General features: G+C 26.2%; 1 protein-coding gene across 2 annotated transcripts; it reads left to right on the forward strand.

Moving 5' to 3' along the window:
- Positions 1 to 10,664: 10,664 nt before the first annotated feature.
- LOC113869178 (protein PIN-LIKES 3-like) lies at positions 10,665 to 16,411 on the forward strand. Of its 2 annotated transcripts, XM_027505379.1 has the most exons (11): positions 10,665 to 10,746; positions 10,991 to 11,161; positions 11,259 to 11,338; positions 11,427 to 11,551; positions 11,991 to 12,112; positions 12,268 to 12,498; positions 12,989 to 13,081; positions 13,593 to 13,693; positions 15,236 to 15,288; positions 15,393 to 15,578; positions 16,191 to 16,411. In XM_027505379.1, exons 2-11 carry the CDS (start codon positions 11,027 to 11,029, stop codon positions 16,313 to 16,315), a joined length of 1,251 nt encoding a protein of 416 aa, XP_027361180.1. In that variant the 5' UTR covers positions 10,665 to 10,746; positions 10,991 to 11,026; the 3' UTR covers positions 16,316 to 16,411. The 2 variants fall into 2 exon arrangements, with proteins under 2 accessions (XP_027361180.1, XP_027361179.1); XM_027505378.1 differs by having other exon boundaries at positions 10,671 to 11,161.
- Positions 16,412 to 16,611: the final 200 nt, after the last annotated feature.

The raw sequence follows: 16,611 nt of genomic DNA on the forward strand, positions 1-16,611 counted from the left end.
CACAAGTTCCATTTCCTGAATGAAAGAATTGAAGTCCTCCATTTCAGATATACCATAGTCTGCCTGACAACCCTTCCTCTCTGTCACTTGTCTCACAGCATTGAAGTCACCCAATATACACCACATAAATTTGCCAAGACCCCTTCTTGTCATGAGCAAATCATCCCATAACTTTCTCTTCTCACTTAGTCTACACGATGCATAGACATTCACCACAACACATAGGTTTTCAGTAGCCAATACCTGCAAGCAAACACCCAGGAATCCAGTACCAGAAAAGGATAAAAGTATTTTACATTTGGAAGTATCCCAAAGTGAAAGCATACCCCCACTTCTGCCAATGGAAGACAAGGCACACCAATCAAAATTCATAAAACCCCACAAACGCGTACATAAATTACTATTACATATTTCAAGTTTTGTTTCCTGAATCGCCAAGAACTCCAGACCTTCAGAGCGAACAATCTCACACACCTTCTTTTGCTTTACCGCACTCCCCAGCCCTCTACAATTAAATGAGCCAATCTTCATTTAGTATCAAAGCGAATCTCATATTCTTTCGCAATCGTTCTATCACGTACTTCCATCTCAATCAATTTCTCTCGAATCTGCTCATCATTCCCATGTACCACCAAACCAACCTTCTTGCCAATGTCTAGTAACTTCGATGCCATTACCTCATCATTACAATCTGTAGCAACCATTCGCTCCCCCACCTCCACTGAAGGATTGGAAGGATGCGAGTTGTCGGAGCTCTTGGAAGCATTAGCTGAGATTTCATCAGTTAGCGATACCTGTCCTCTAAGTTGCGATGGCATTGATGCTTCTTTATTATGATTCTTAGGGTTTTTTCGAGAAGGTTCTATGAAAACTGCGCTCTTATGTCTCTTCCCTCCTTCATTACCTCGACTACCTTTCATAGAGCGTGCCTTCCGAAGGGATTCACGCACATTGACCCTCTCTTTCTCATTTTTGGATTGAACTGGATCGACTTGCGTTGTCCCAATTGTCTTCATATCCCGTGTTTCTGGATTTTTCCAAATCAATGCATCTAATCCAAACGGGTCTGACAAATTCAATCTATCTCTTACTATTTGGACTCCCCTCTCCACATTTTCAGAAGGCTCATTTACAGCATCACAGATAGCCACCGTCAGACCCATAGCATCCACACCACTAGCCCCCAAACCCTCATCCACCAAACACCCTTTTGCTGACACTTCACCCCTAATCACAGAATCAACCACACGACCCTTACTTCTGATATCACCTTCCAGCACACCCTCCTTCTCACTAGAATAGTTATCTAACGCTTCCAACTCCATTGAACCAACCTCAGAAGAGTCATTGCCGTCCTCAGAAGAGTTAGTCACGCCTTCCTCTGTTGCAGCTAATACGTCACAGGCATGCTCTTCAAGCATGACTATTGAGTAAAAACGGTCATTAATTTTCACTGTAATGTTTTGCTTGATAAGCTCAGCAATGGTAGTACCTAATTGTATCCTCCCATAATCCAATCGTCGTCTTTCTGCCGTGACTTGGTCTATCTGGATAAAATCACCAAGCGAATAAACCAACTTACGGAAGATATAGGTTTGATTTGGTATTTCTACGGTTGGAAATATAGGTTTGATACAATCATGTTTATTTATCTTTATTGCAACTTGTTGTTCTCCTACAAAAACATGAATAATAATGATAAATTTGATATAAATTAATCTGTTAAAAATAAAATTCAATACATAATATCATTTTAAAAAAATACAGCTTTATGCTTGCTCAAAAAATTAAATTGAAATATATAACACAATTTAGTGAAACAAACTAAAAATATCAAACTCAAAAATATATGTACTTACATGGGTAGATAATTTTTGATAGCTAACATAATTGCAAAATATAAAAAAAATGACAATAAAAAGAACCGTGAGCAGTTTTCAAAAGTTGTATAACTTATATAAGTAGAGATGAAATCATATTTGTTAATATATGAAAAGTCAGAAAATAAAAAATTAATATAATAAAGTTGTCTTTTCATTTGTATTATAATTTACTTATCTTTTCATTAGAAATTTAATTTAATAATATATAATATAAAAGAATAATTAACATTCAAATATTTAATAAAAGTTAAAAACAAAGATACATTTTTATTTATAATTAAAAGATAACTCGAACATTTCATCAAGTTTTCTCAAGAGTATTTCTGTACACTTTAATTAATATTCTATTTTCTATTTTTAACATTTAACTTAAAAAAATTTAAAATTTGTTTAAATTATTTATAATAATTTTTAATAACTTTTTATTAAATATTATTTACAGTAGTTTTGTTATTATCATTTTTAACATTATATAATTATCAATTCTAATAAATTTTTCTTAAATACAATTTAAAAATAATAAGTATAAATTAATTATGATTATAATTTTTAAATTATAAAAATTATGAAAGTTACTTTAAATTATCTTATTTGATCTTAACAATATATAATATAAACTAATAATTATGTAAGTATAATTATTTTTTATTTTAAAGTAATTTTTAATTTTTGAAATATATATTAAACTATATGTTATATTAACACAATTAATAGAATAATTTAAATTTGTAAATTTGCCTTTTCATTAGAAATTTAATTTAACAACATATAATATAAATTAATAATTTGATAAATGTAGTATTTTTTAATTTAAAATATTTGAAGTACATAATAAAATATAGATTATATTAAAATAAAATAATAATTTTAATTCATAAATTATAAAAATATTATAATTAATTTTAATAACGATAATTTAAGCTAATTTAGAGTATAAATATTTATATTGTCATTTGTAACATAATATAACCGTCAATACTAATAAACATTCTTTAAATAAAATTTAAAAATAATAAGTGTGAATAAAATATAATTTTAATTCATAAGTTATACATTTTAATTTTTAATGCACAAAGTAATAAGTAAGTGTAGTTATTGCAAATGATTTTATACGTTCTGAATTTTAATGTATAGAGTAATATAACCGTCAATACTAATAAATATTCTTTAAATACAATTTAAAAATAATAAGTGTAAATAAAATATAATTTTAATTCATAAGCTATACATTTTGATTTTTAATGCACAAAGTAATAAGTGTAGTAATTGCAAATAACTTTATACACTCTGAATTTTAATGTATAGAGTAATAAGTAGATGAAGTTATATATATAAAAATAACTTTTTACATTTCAAAATTTAATACACTCAGTAATGATTAGGTGCAGTCAATTTTACATATATATATATAGATAGATAAATATATAGATGAATATTTTTTAAATATAATTTTAAAATAATAAGTGTGAATAAAATATAATTTTAATTCATAAGTTATACATTTTAAATTTTAATGCACAGAGTAATAAGTAAGTGTAGTCATTGCAAATGACTTTATACATTCTGAATTTTAATGTATAGAGTAATAAGTAGATTAAGTTACATATATAAAAATAACTTTTTACGTTTCAAAATTTAATACACTCAGAAATAATTAGGTGCAGTCAATTTTACATAGATATATAGATATAAATATATAGATTATAGATATAGATAGATATATAGATAGATAGATATAGATATAGATAGATAGATACATTAAAATACAGTAATAAATTTAATTCATAAATTATGAAAAATACTATAATTAATTTTAATAACGGTAATTTAAGTTAATTTATAGTATAAATATTTATATTGCCGTTTGTAACATAATATAACCATCAATATTAATAAACATTCTTTAAATACAATTCAAACATAATAAGTGTGAATAAAATATAATTTTAATTCATAAGTTATACGCTTTGAATTTTAATGTACAAAGTAATAACTAAGTGTAGTCAATGCAAATGACTTTATACATTCTAAATTTTAATATATAGAATAATAAGTAGATGAAGTTATATATATAAAAATAATTTTTTACGTTTCAAAATTTAATACACTCAATAATGAGTAAGTGTATTCAATTTTACATTGATATATAGATATAGAAGATAGATATATAATTATAAACGAGATAATATCCTGTCATCTAAGATAATATTGTTTTTTAAGATAAATTTTTTCTTAGGTATACATTTTAAAATTTTCAAATTTTTCTTCATTTGAATTTCTTTGTCTCCCATTATCTATTAATCATTTGAATTTCTTTGACATAACATGTCAAAAACAACAAATCATGATTGTTGTACATTACAAAAATTTAGCAAAAAAGGATTAAGATAAATTTTCATCTTAATTTTTAAGTGAAATCAAATTCTTTTAAATTAAAAGAAATTAGAAATCTAAAGTTTTCCCTTCAGTTCAGCCGTTTCCGTTTCCTCTTCGAATATATTAAAATAAATAAATATTTAAATTTATATAATAATTAATTAAAACTTGACACTCATTGATAGACTTGTCCAAAATTGCTAAACACACCTAAAATCAGGCTAGTCAAATGTCCAAAAAGCGGATGGAGTTGGGTCGACTTATTTAGAAAAATTGCATATCATTAAAAAGAAAATTCTAAGGGTAGAAGCAGTTTAACTTAAGTGAGGAGATTGACACCCAAACTGACCTGACCGCTTATTAAGTTAACGTTAAAAAAAATAGAATCCTAAACATTTTTAGTCGTTGTTTAATCTAAAATGTAGTAAGTATTCTTCTTTTTCCATCACCGCATGCCATTTTTTCAGTCTTTCTTCTTTTTTTCTCCTCTCTTCAATTTCATTCCCAAACTAAGTGTTCCTTAACCTCCACATGCCATTCGTCTGTTGCTAATCAATATTATTGTCAATCAATACTTTTTTATATCTTTATGTTGGTTTAATACTTTGATTTATTTATTTTTTTGCACTCTTTAAAAACAAGTGTTATGAGAACTTGTTATTTTAACTTGTACATTTGAAGACTAAATTTAAGATACAATTGATATTTCTAATTTTTTCTCCTTAAAATACATGTAAATGAGTAGATTTGAATTTGTTATTTTTATTTTATTTAAAATTTGCTATGTAAGACTTAGATTTGAATTTATTATAATTTTAGTTCTATTTTTTTAATTGAACTATGACTTGATTTTGATATAAAAATTTATTCTAATATATTCTTTGTCATACATTATTTTTTTAAAAAATTCTAATTTTTTACGATACTCTACTGGAAAAAAATGCAAACAAAGAAAAAATAAATGAAATTAGACTTAAAAAATGGACAAATAAGATTTTTAATTATTTTTGGCAAAAAAACCATTTTGAGTTTAAATTGGCTCAATCCGATTCTCTAACCTGCTCAACTCACAACTCACTTAACCTACAACTGTTCAACCCGAAATTTTAGGTAGATGATTACAAACCAACAATCCAAGGATCAATTTGGACTATTCTTGAGTGAACCTGTCTAACCTGACCCATTGGACAACTCTACTTATTAAATATAAGAACAATTCTTGCACATGCATCTAAATTACGATTATACTTTACAAATAATTGTTTAATAAGTATTTAAATTTTAGTAAATTAAAAATATTGTTATTTTTATAGTATATAAATAATAACTTTTGCATTTCTCTATCTTTTTTCTCTTCAACTAATTATAAATTATAAATGTTACTATATAAACTTGAAAAATAATAAACGGTACGAAATTTATTTACACATAAATTGTAAAAAATAATATTGATATTTATTTGTATTTTTTTTTATCGAATATCAGATTTTATTTTAAATTGTAATGTATTGTTATGTTTTTAAATTTGCTTGTCTAAATTTTCTTTCTATTTTTAAAAATTTTTCTTTGTGTTTTTTATTTTATTTTATTTTTGTTTATTTTCTGATTTTCAGTTTTTTATTGATTAAAAAAACAAAACTGAAAGGAAAGTAAAAATAAAAGTAAAGAAACAAAGTAAAATAAATAAACTAGAACAGGAAATGGATATTCAAGCATTCAAAGCTAAATTAACTATTATGTCATGTTTCAAAATCGAGGAATAACAAGCGTGAAACAAAATAAAAAAGAAAGAAATGAAACGAAAGAAAATAAAAAAAATTAAAAAATATTGGGGATACAAAATAATTATTTAATAATTTTAATATAAAAATGAAAATTAGAGAACAAGAGTATGCTAAAAAATGGACAACTTAATTTTAAGTGTAATAATTAAAAGTGAATTAGTGGATTGGATTTTAATTTTCTATAATGAGAAAGATGTATTTTAAAGAATAAAGTACATTTATAACCATTAATATTGATAATTAATATTGTATTAAAATTTTTTTATGTTTTATAAATGTATTTTTTATTTTACCATTTTTGCAGACTTGTTTTTAAAATCAATAATTTTGTAACTATACTTGTTTTTTTGAATGATCAAATATGAATTAATGATACTTAAAAAATAAAATGCAATTATTAGTTATTACTAAACATATTATTAATAATAGGTGAATGGTAAATAGTATTTTAAGGATATTATAATTAAGAATCCATAATATTATTAACATGCCTTTCTAAGTATGTTTTAACATATATATATATATATATATATATATATATATACTTTTATTTCTCCAATTAATACTTTTATAATACTGACTAACAAGATTCATATATTTATAAACAATATTATGTTATTGGATACTAACATCTGGTAGATTGACATAATTATTCTGCTTTTCCATCCTGTCCCCCTTATTATTAGCTGTTTCTCCTATTCAAGTTAAATAAAAATACAAAGAAAATATTTATTTAACATTAATTTGAAGTTAATTATATTTTTAAAAAGCTAAAAATTAAATTAAAGGTATATATATTTTTATTTTACACTTTTTATTTTACACAATTTTTTTACTTTAGAGAAACTAAATAAAAAATTATATTAATTTTTTATTAATGTATTATCATAAATTAATGAAATCAACATCTCATGGATATCAATTCATTAAAAATTAAAATAAGCTAACTCAAATTATTTGTCATCATCAATTGGATATGATTTGACTGATTCAATATTATAATTTTTTTTTGCCAATCTCGATATTAATCATTTTTTTATTAAATAGACTAAATACTTAATTAATTTGCTAATATAATTAAATTGACTGGATTTTTTTTTTCAAATATGAACCTTCTTTATGGCCCATTTGTTGGAAAGTACGCTAGTGTTTTCATTTCAATTTCTAAAAAGGTATTTTTAATTAAATTCTTACTTAAATATTTTGATAATTATTAAATTCTTACATAAAGTATTACACGTGATTTTAATATTTTAAAAATATAAAAATTGTATTATTAAATTTAAGTTAATTATTTTATCTTTAGATTAAAGATAATTTTTTTAACCATTCTTTTAATTTAACAGGCTCAAAACATGAAGCCACGAGTGAATAAAATAAAGGGCGCACTGAACTTTCCAAATAAATTGGGTCCAACATTTATATTTGAAAAGGAAAAGAATGATAGTAAAGTTTGTGGCTTGTAGTTTCATTTATTTTATACTAAAAAACATGATGATAAGCCAAGATAATGTGTAAATATCTATATTATAGAAATATCCAAATAAACAAATTAATGTTTAAAAAATATAATTATAAAAATACATAATTATTTTTACAACAATAATATGTATCATTTTAGAAAAAAAAATCAAACAAATCAAAATTAATATTTTTTCATTAAAAGTGGAAACTCTTACCCACCCATATAAGTTTAATTGCCTTTTTAGGTGTTTAAAATTGAACTACACCCATACAATCTAGTATATATACTAATAAAATTTTTACACCAGTATTTTAAATTTAAATACATTTTATAAATAAAAATTAATCAATTAGGATGATAAATTCTATCATTAAATATTTTTATTTTTTATCAGATAATATTTAAAATACAAATAAAATGAAGAAAAATCTATTACTTCAAACTTTTTGGTTTTGATTCTTTACGTTTTTTTTATCTTGATCTTTTAATTATCTTGATGCCTTTTAATTAATTTATTTTTTTATTAAGTTCAGGTTTAACAATAAAAATTGCCACAATCCTTAACAATAAAACTTCACTACAATAAGTGTAAAGGTATAATTTAAAGTACAAAAAAATAAGAATTAAAATGAAATGAAAATAAAGTTAAAATAAGAATTAAAATGAAATGAAAATAAAGTTAAAATAAATAATAAATTATTAAAATCTTAATGTAACCTAAAATAAAATTTTATTAATATTTTTTATAATTTCTCTCACCTCCTCTTCCATTTTTGTTGAAAATAAACTTTACTAGCTACAAATTAATTTTAAGAAGAGCCAAATATTTTAATTATTGTTATTAAATAAAAATGACTTTAAGTATTAAACTCATGAAGCTTTTTAGTTAATAAATATTTTTAAATTCACTTTTAAAATAATAATTTTCATACAAATTAAATTTAACATTAAAATTTCAAAATTAAATACTTTAATAATATTTTTCTATATCATTCCCATCCAAATTCATATTAAATAGACCTTGAAAGGCTGAAACATTTCCCTCTAAACCAAATATGTTATTGTTGACAGCCAGCTATGAATTACGTTCCAGCTTATCCTCAAGCATATATTCACCCATCACCATCACATATTTTATATAAAACAGTAATTAGCCACCATTGATATGCCCCTTATTTCATAATAATTAACCAACAAGTAATAAAAGTAAAAAAAAAAATTATTAAAAAGGAAAAAATGATTTTATTAAAAATATAAAAGTATAATAAATATTCTTTTAATAAAAGCATTTTTTAGATGATTAATTAGTTTTAAGAACAAAATTAACAATATTTTTAAATCACTATCTTCTGTAGTCTTCACTCTTTTGCCTCAATTCCCTCTTTTTTGTTTGCCCATGGTTCTTTTGTAGCTTTTCTTAAGTTGTGGCCTTTTTTTACTGACTACAAGTATTATTAATAAAAGACAATTTGATTTGAGTTACAATATGGAGATTTTATTTTAAAAATTTTAATATATATTACTTAAATTTAACTAATCTCATCAATGGGAGTTGATTTAAGTAAAATATGTTTAATTATTTTTAAGTAAAATCTCAATTTAAACTTTACAAATGAAAAAAAAAGCTAAAAAATTTACCCTATATTAATATAACTATTTTCTTTCAAAAATGCCTCTACGTTTTTGTCTTGTGACTGGCTCTCAAGTCCCTTTGTAATCCCAACAGCCAAAAACTTTTTTTAAAAAGTAATTTACTGAAAAAAATGTAACGTTTGAAACCTAAGTTTATCATTTTGCTGTATGATGTCTCTCTCCACTTGTCTACTATGCCAACGAATGGTTTTTGACTAATCAACCTCATCATTGCTAATTGCTCACTTCGTGTTCATCTCTCCCGTAATTGAAGGCAACAACTTAAATGTTGTTTGAATTTTTTTAAAATAAATGTTCAAGTTTATTTTTAGGATTGAATTTAATTAATTAATATTACTAATTTTTTTACTTTTAAATGCTTAAACTTAATTGTTGAAGTAACAAGTTAACAAGTTTCACATTCAGTATGAGTAGTTGTGCAATCCATAAGTGACAACAACTCATAATTGAATGTCTTAGATTTCTTTATCAACAAGAATCATGACAATAAATTGTTTGATTGTCTTTTTTTAAGAAAAAGACAAAACATAATCAACTTGAATTTGAAACAACTATTCAAAATCTTAGGGAAAAACTAAATTTATTATCTCATGTTTATTTTTGGTGAAAATATAGGAATTAAAGTGGAAATCTTCTTCCAACAATAAGAGTTAGGTGAACTATTAAATCGAATGATATTAAACATGTCTCTCATCTTTGTTTTTTTAATAAATAAGTTGTTCTTTTGCAAAATTGTGCTCAATTTCATAACATGATATATTTGTATAATTTGTCATAATATATTAAAATAAATTTATTAAGTGTTTAACCTCTATTCAATTAAAACAAATCTTCTGGGCATTATTTAAGTCCCTTGATAATGCTTTATCAAATAATATGAAAGTTGAAAGTTCTTCTAAGTGATCCAAAGGAGTAGTATTAACATCTTGTATGTCATAAGATTAACTTTATAAATTGAATTGAAAAGAAAAAGCACACTTTTTTGGAAGCTTAAGGAAAGTGGCCCATAGAGTCCGCATGGTACGTAATAATAATCATATTGTGTTCACCATTCAACTTCATGGGACCAACACAGCACCATAGTGGAAATATTATTAACTTATTGGTCCCCTTCAATCATTCGGAATCCACGCTTCTGGGTCATCGCCGTGGCATTATTGTCACTTCATTTTTTTCTTTTTTAATTTTAACATATATCCAGTAACACACAATAATAAATTAATCAACAATAATTTTTATCCAAAATTATAACATGTTAATCTTATTGTATTTTATGTTTTTTAATAAAAAATGGTTACATATAAATTCTTATTTCGTTTACTTAGCTATATATTACCAAAATAGAAAAATAATTTTTTCTTCTATTCGGTTCTCTTTATAACAGTCTTCTTTGTATTAAACGGGATAGGATGAAGTAGCATCTTGTTCACATTTATATATAGGATGGTGACCATTGGTCAATATATATGTTTATATGTGCTAGCTGGTCCAATTTTATCACCGTTACTTAGCTTTATTTTATGTGTTCAGTATTTCATGTAGTTTTTCTATCTACCAAGGTGTTGTTTATGTTCAAGCAACGGAGGTATGTGTGATATGTATAATCAATGGTTTTGTTCTCTTCATTTCGACGTTTCATGAAATGAATATGCTCTTTACAACCAACTCAAGTTGATATCATCTGTTGAGGCCTTGTAATAGTATAGAAGGGGACTGAAGTTATGTGTTTTTCAGTATCTGTACGGTTCATTTTATTGTTTTCGATGTGAACTTTGTCCTAAAAGTTTATATATTTATTAACTTTATGAAAGTCTCTTCTTTGGGTGCAGGATTAATTAGCATAAATTTTCAGAAGAATAGTGATAATGGGGTTTGTGGAGCTTTTTGGGGTGGCTTCTATGCCTGTGATCAAAGTGCTACTAGTTACTGCAGTTGGTTTATTTCTTGCATTGGATAACATAAATTTATTGGGAAAAGATGCAAGGATACAAGTGAATCATGTAACTACATGAAAGCATAATAAAGTCTTTTCCTCTTTTTTCTTATTTCCATTTATGAATTAGTATGTAATTGACAACAGTGTTTCATCTGTGACAGCTTGTGCATTATGTGTTTAATCCTGCTCTGGTGGGTGGCAATTTGGCCGACACTATAACTTTTGAGAATGTTGCTTTATTGTGAGTGTTGAATTTTTTCAGATTTTTGGTCATGTATATCCAAGAACATCTCATAATTCTGGTTTGTTACATTTTTTGTTGTCATTAGGTGGTTCATGCCGGTGAATATCCTCCTTACATTTATATTAGGCTCAGCCTTAGGATGGATCCTTGTCAGATTAACAAAGCCTCCCAAACACATAGAAGGGCTAATACTAGGTGTCTGTTCTGCAGGTAGGTTTCTTCTCTAATCTCTGTGATGTTTTCACTATTTTTCCCCCTGAATTCTGCATGACTTGATGATATCGAGGCAAAACTCTAATTTTGATTAAAAAATAATATAAAAAATACTTCAGGGACTGTACCTAAGTTTTGTTGTAATGGAAATTGGTATATCACGTGGTCTTTACATTTTCTAATTTTTGCAAACAAAGTAACTAAGCAATGATTGGATTTCCAAATATTCTCCAGTTTTTGAGTGAAACAGAAGGCCTATAATATATTGTAGACATGGAAGTTACACAACTATACCAAAACTTATTGCATGTGTCCTGTCTTGCAGCTTGCAATTATGTTTGTAATGTATCATTTTTTTTATCTAAGGTTGGATCTGTAGCATCATTTATGGCCTGATGCATCTTTCGTTGAGCTTATCTTTCATAATTATGAGCAGGAAATTTAGGTAACTTGCCTATAATCATTATCCCTGCCATATGTAAAGACAAAGGTAATCCTTTTGGAGACTCTGATGTCTGCTATCAATATGGAATGGCTTATGCATCACTTTCTATGGCGGTATTTAACTTCATGAGCTTCTTTAATGTTAATTCTAAAGTTACAATTGTGGGTTTAAATGTGAAGTTATGGAACCAAAAGCTGGAAAAAAAAGACATTTCGTTGGTTATGATTGTTTTTTATTTTCTGAGCTGGTATTCATTGGGAAACTGTAGATTGGAGCTATTTTTATATGGACTTATGTCTACAACATCATGCGGATTTCTGCAAGTAAAGTCCATAAAGAAGGCTATGGAAGTAGTGACTCCATCAAATTGGAGGCTTCAGGGGAGATATTAGAATCATTCCCAGAAGAAAGCTCAGAACCAAATAATCCTGCAAAGGATGACATGAATGATGCATACACGATACTGCTTTCACCAAATGGTTCTGAGGTGAAAGGGAAGGTTGCTACAAATAATAAACCTTCCAAAAGATATTTTATACGAAATTATGTCTTATAATAGTTTTATTTACTAACACTATATTTATATATCATGTTAAGATAATCTCACATTCGTAGATTAACAACAAATAGAAGGGCATATAAAGAAGGGGTCCCAATTACAAATTGTCAAAGCCAAGTTCTTGCTTCTAGTTTTTCTTTTTCTATAAATTGCAAAATCCTTACAAGTACCATAAAGCATCTTTCCATTGATTATCCCAAATTTATCTATTTCGGTAAAACTCGTGACCCCTTAAATTCCTTTGAGCTTCTATCTTATGCAGGAGAATTCCCTAATCCCTATCTAATGGTCAATAAAATAAATTATACATGCATGAATGAGAGCAGTAAAGTTCCTTACAAGAGTCATCCAATCTTCTAATCTTCTTTCTTTTAATTTGTGGAATGACCAGAAACGCAATTCCAAATAAGTTATGGGTGTTTCATTGCAGGTACCAATCTCAGCTAAAATCAAGCACCTATTTGGAAAGATTTTAGGCAACTCCAATTTTAGAGCCATATTGTCACCTGCAACTCTTGGAGCGGTATGATACAAATATACAAAGTGTTTTTTGTTGGACATCTATAGAGACCATATTCCCTGCTTGTCAACTGAACTAATGTTACTGAGATATTGCCATGCAAATAGAGTGAGAATCTTGCTAAACATTGTCTTATAAGCACTTGTTTGGAAATTGAAAGTATAAATTTTTATTAAAAATTATGTTAAATGGGCTAAAAATCATAGGAAAAAGTGCATTAATAATAATACAATGATAAAATCTTATTTTACTAAGTAAGTAAGGTTGGCTACATGAATCATACAACGGAATTAGTTTTAATAAAAAAATAAATTTTTAGAAATCTATTTAAGTAAAATGTTTCTTTTAAAAAAAATTTAATTTTGAATTTTTTTATTAATGTTCTTAAGATACTGGTTAACATTATAGAGTAATTCAAGCTGCAATATTTTAAAAATATTCATCATTCAATCCAAGTGAAAGATGATTTTTTTTTTTATGAAAATTATTTTTTTTCTTTTTCTTTGTAACGCAGATTGCTGGCTTTATTGTTGGTGTAGTTCCCCAGATACGTAAATTGATGATTGGCAGCAGTGCTCCCTTTCATGTGCTTGAAGACTCTACTTCCATGCTGGGGTATGCACGCGAAAACTTCATCTTTTAAGAATTTGAAATTACAGAAGATTGAAAAGCCAGAAATCTGTGCATGGCTAAATTTTGTTGTTGCAAGTGATATCATGTTGGTGGTATATGTGTCAAAATGTCTAATTAAGAACTTCGTGAGGGACCTCGTTTGTTGCTTTTCCATGGAGTTTTAAATTCTACATATCTTAATATTAGAATTTAAAATAAGATTAAATATGTTTTTTTCTTCAAAATATATCATAATTTAATTCTATAACAACTACATCCAAGCAACAAAATACATTCTAGTGTCATATTTTAATTTTGATCATATATGTTTTAAAAAATTTTAATTTCTGTATTTTAAAATTATTATTTTCAATTAATAGTCACTGTTAAATAACGATGTAAATAACAAATGTTTTCACGTGACATTTTTGGAACATATGAATTTTTTTAGAAGACATCCAATGGGAGACTAAAATCAACAACTTTTTTTTTAATTATATATTTCCAAATAAATATATAATGACATTTTTCTTTTAAAATGATCTTTGGAGATCGAATAAGGTATTTTATATATACACCTTGGAATTAAACGGTAGATAAAAGTGAAGAAAAATAATAAATATGATGGATAAAATAAAAAATAATATGTAAAAAGACCAATATACTTATTAGAGTTATTTTATTCTTATAATACATTTTTTATAATTTTGTTTTCTCTTTTTTTTTATTATGTTACTCATTTTATTTGATATTTATCTCATTTAATTATAAAAAAAATATTAAAAATACGAAGTTATTGTTATTGACCAGATACTGCATCATTTTCCTGAACGTCGTGCTCCTGCAGCCATGGTTCCAAATGATTTCTATACAAAATCAAACAGGGAATAATAAGACACGAAATTAGGGCTTTTTATTCCAAGCTCTATATATAAACACCAACCATACCCTCGATCTAAATAAATATAAAGCTCCATGTATAAAATACCAACCTATATCTTATCATTTGATTATTCGAAGAGAATTTTTTCAAAAGAATGGTCAAGAATTCTGATTCTTGTACCAAATACTATATATGATATTACATATAGGAATTACATTATATATTAAATATGTCGGTATCAGAAATTAAATATCTCAAAAGATTATTAGAAACAATTTAAGACAAAAAAGAAATTAGACAACTCTTCTTTAGTTGCATGGTATATATGCTATTTGAAATAGTGAAAAGATCCTTACTTTATAGCATAATACAGTAATAATCTTGACTCTTACTCATTCTATATTCACGTTGCCATATATCATATACATATCACATAGTTATTATATAAACTTCTTGAAAAAAAATAAACAATATTATATTCAACTTCTCGTTTTATAAATTTAAATACGCACCAATCAGTAAATGTTTATATTGTAGAAAATTCAAAGATACATTGCTTTAGGTATAGAGTTGAACTTGCATTTCGTTGCTGATCGATCACTTAATTCACTTGAACTTCCTGAGAGATTTTATTCCCTCACATCATCTTATTATATATGCAGTGATGCTGCCATCCCAACTGTAACACTTATAATGGGTGCAAACCTTCTTAAAGGTAATATAAGTTCTTATATACATAGCTAGGGTGTTTCCTTTTGTTTTTATCTCCTCCTATTTGGGCAGCTTATGAATAATTTCTTTCATGGATGAATGGACCAGGATTGAAAGGAGCAAGTACTTCATTCTGGACAATTATTGGAATTATAGCAGTTCGATATATTTTCCTCCCAATTTTGGGTATTCTAGTTATTAAACTTGCAACACACTTGGGTTTGGTGCAACCAGATCCCTTATATCAGTTTATACTTCTCCTTCAATTTGCACTTCCGCCAGCTATGGCTATAGGTATATATTTCAAACCTCCACTTTTATAGTTGTTTCTTGATAAAAAAGAATCTGGTGGGTCAATAGAGAATTAGAGACACAATTGCACTGAATATCTCTATTCATCTCTTTCAATTTTCTCACTACATGATGTTCATAGTTTATATGCATGTCAAGTTGAAGATCAATATGCATGCTCTTCGTATCTATTTATCATTTCTCTGGTTTTACATATAACGTAGGGTTTGTATCAACTGTTTTTCCACCTTTTCAATTCAGTAGAAGTAGATATAGTTTGGAAACATTTTCACACCAAGTAATTAGAAGGAAAAGATAAAAAGATAAAATCACGTTATATGAAAAAGTTAAGTAAAAAAACTTGTAAAATATCAGAAAAATACAAGTTGAATTTTACTTATAATTTTTTATTAATTTGATTTATTTGTTTTTGCTTCAAATAATTATTAAAAAGTTGTTTTTATATATAACGCAAGTTTAAAAATATAACAAAATTATGAAAGCACATTAGAAGGTGAAAATTATAATGTATAGCATTGAAATAGATCCACTTTGTTGGAATGAATTCACCCTAATAGTTGATATAACTGTTCCAATGTTACTTCCTTCTGGCAGGCACCATAGCTCAATTGTTTGGAGCAGGTGAAAGTGAATGCTCTGTTATCATGCTGTGGACATATATTTTGGCGTCAATTGCAGTCACTCTTTGGTCAACCTACTTCATGTGGCTTGTATCTTAATTTTGTAATTATTATTATTATTATTATTATTATTAATTTTTTTTATCTCATTTCAGCAAGGGTAGTGGAACTACCTATATTATCTGTAATTTTGTGCAAGCTTCCTCAAAAAGATAAATCTGTCACTTTTATACAAAATTTTATCCAATATATATGTGCTTATTATTTAAAGAAAATGCAACTTGCACCGAGTACCATTGCCGTGGTAATTAATATATATTATTCTTTATCATCCAATGACCTTAGCTGATACCATGTGCATTATTACCTTGTTTAGATCCTAGCTTTTTATTTCC

This window comes from Abrus precatorius, unplaced genomic scaffold (genome assembly GCF_003935025.1).
Source record: "Abrus precatorius isolate BTA unplaced genomic scaffold, Abrus_2018 Scaffold6, whole genome shotgun sequence".
Lineage (NCBI taxonomy): Eukaryota > Viridiplantae > Streptophyta > Magnoliopsida > Fabales > Fabaceae > Abrus > Abrus precatorius.